Source organism: Perkinsus marinus (assembly GCF_000006405.1).
Source record: "Perkinsus marinus ATCC 50983 genomic scaffold scf_1104296971404, whole genome shotgun sequence".
NCBI classification, from domain to species: Eukaryota; Perkinsozoa; order Perkinsida; family Perkinsidae; genus Perkinsus; species Perkinsus marinus.
This window is the reverse complement of record NW_003202115.1, coordinates 1-1050: the sequence shown is the minus strand read 5'-3', so window position 1 is coordinate 1050 and position 1050 is coordinate 1. Positions and strand designations below refer to the sequence as shown.

The 1050-nt window shown below is 51.0% G+C and overlaps 1 protein-coding gene across 1 annotated transcript; it reads left to right on the top strand.

The window, feature by feature from the left end:
* Positions 1-51: 51 nt before the first annotated feature.
* Positions 52-1003, top strand: Pmar_PMAR015056 (subtilisin, putative; the record flags this gene model as incomplete). Its single annotated transcript, XM_002766963.1, has 1 exon — positions 52-1003. A coding segment is annotated over one exon (952 nt), but the record flags the coding sequence as incomplete, so codon positions are not given.
* Positions 1004-1050: the final 47 nt, after the last annotated feature.

The following is a 1050-nucleotide window of genomic DNA, read 5'->3' as shown; positions in this document are numbered from 1 at the left end:
TTCCTCAGCCAAGACGACCTCGAGTGTGAACGATGCTTCACGCAGGATGGTATGGTCTATGACTTGAAGGCAATAGGGGTCCAGATTGTAGAGTCGACATGCTCAGTTGGTCACAACAGTATTCTGAACTACTTGAAAAAGGCCGCAGATGTGCTGGGCATCGAATTCGATTGCGAGCCCGATGTGAAGATCATCCTGGATCCTATGCCCAGTATGGTTCAAGCCTCAGCTACTTGTACTGGTGGCAATCCTGTTCTCGGCACCAACGACCCCGGCTCTTCTTGTCAGCGTTATCTCGAAGTCATTCACTTGGGAGCTGCCTGGCGAGCGGCTCGTTGTGCCAAGTTGAAGTTGAAAGATGTTGTGCTGGCCGTCATTGACACGGGGGTTGATACGACTCATCCTGATCTGGTCAATCAGTTCTGGAGAAATCCAGCTGACGGGTCTATTGGATTCAACTTCGCCAAGAACAATACCAATGTGACTGATGTCCTTCGCCATGGTACCCACTGCGCTGGCAGTGCGGTCGCCCAGACTAATAACTGCATTGGCATTGCAGGAGTGGCTAACATTGAAGGCCCACCGCCGAAGGTTAAGCTGATGGTATTGAAGATCTTCGACGATTCCGGTGTTGGCCTTTTGAGTTATTCGCTGAGGGCCCTCAACTTCGCAGTTGAAAATGGTGCAACAGTATCCTCTCATTCTTACCGCTGGTATAACACAAGTGAGCTCCAGAAGGCTGCATACAAGAACGCCGCTGCTGCTGGACATATTGCTGTTGCTGCTGCTGGCAATGAAGCACTTGATCTAGAGAAGAACCGAACTTATCCTTGCTGCCTTGCAGAGGACATCCCATCCATGCTTTGTGTGGCTGCCAGTACTTCTAATCCAACCGAACCGGTCTCTCTTGCCGGATTCTCGAACGCTGGATTTGTTACGAAGGTTGCTGCTCCCGGTGTGGATATTTACTCGACGGTCCCCGGAGGTTTGTACTACAAAACTAGTGGTACATCAATGTCGACCCCTATGGTTGCTGGTGTCGCGGCCTTG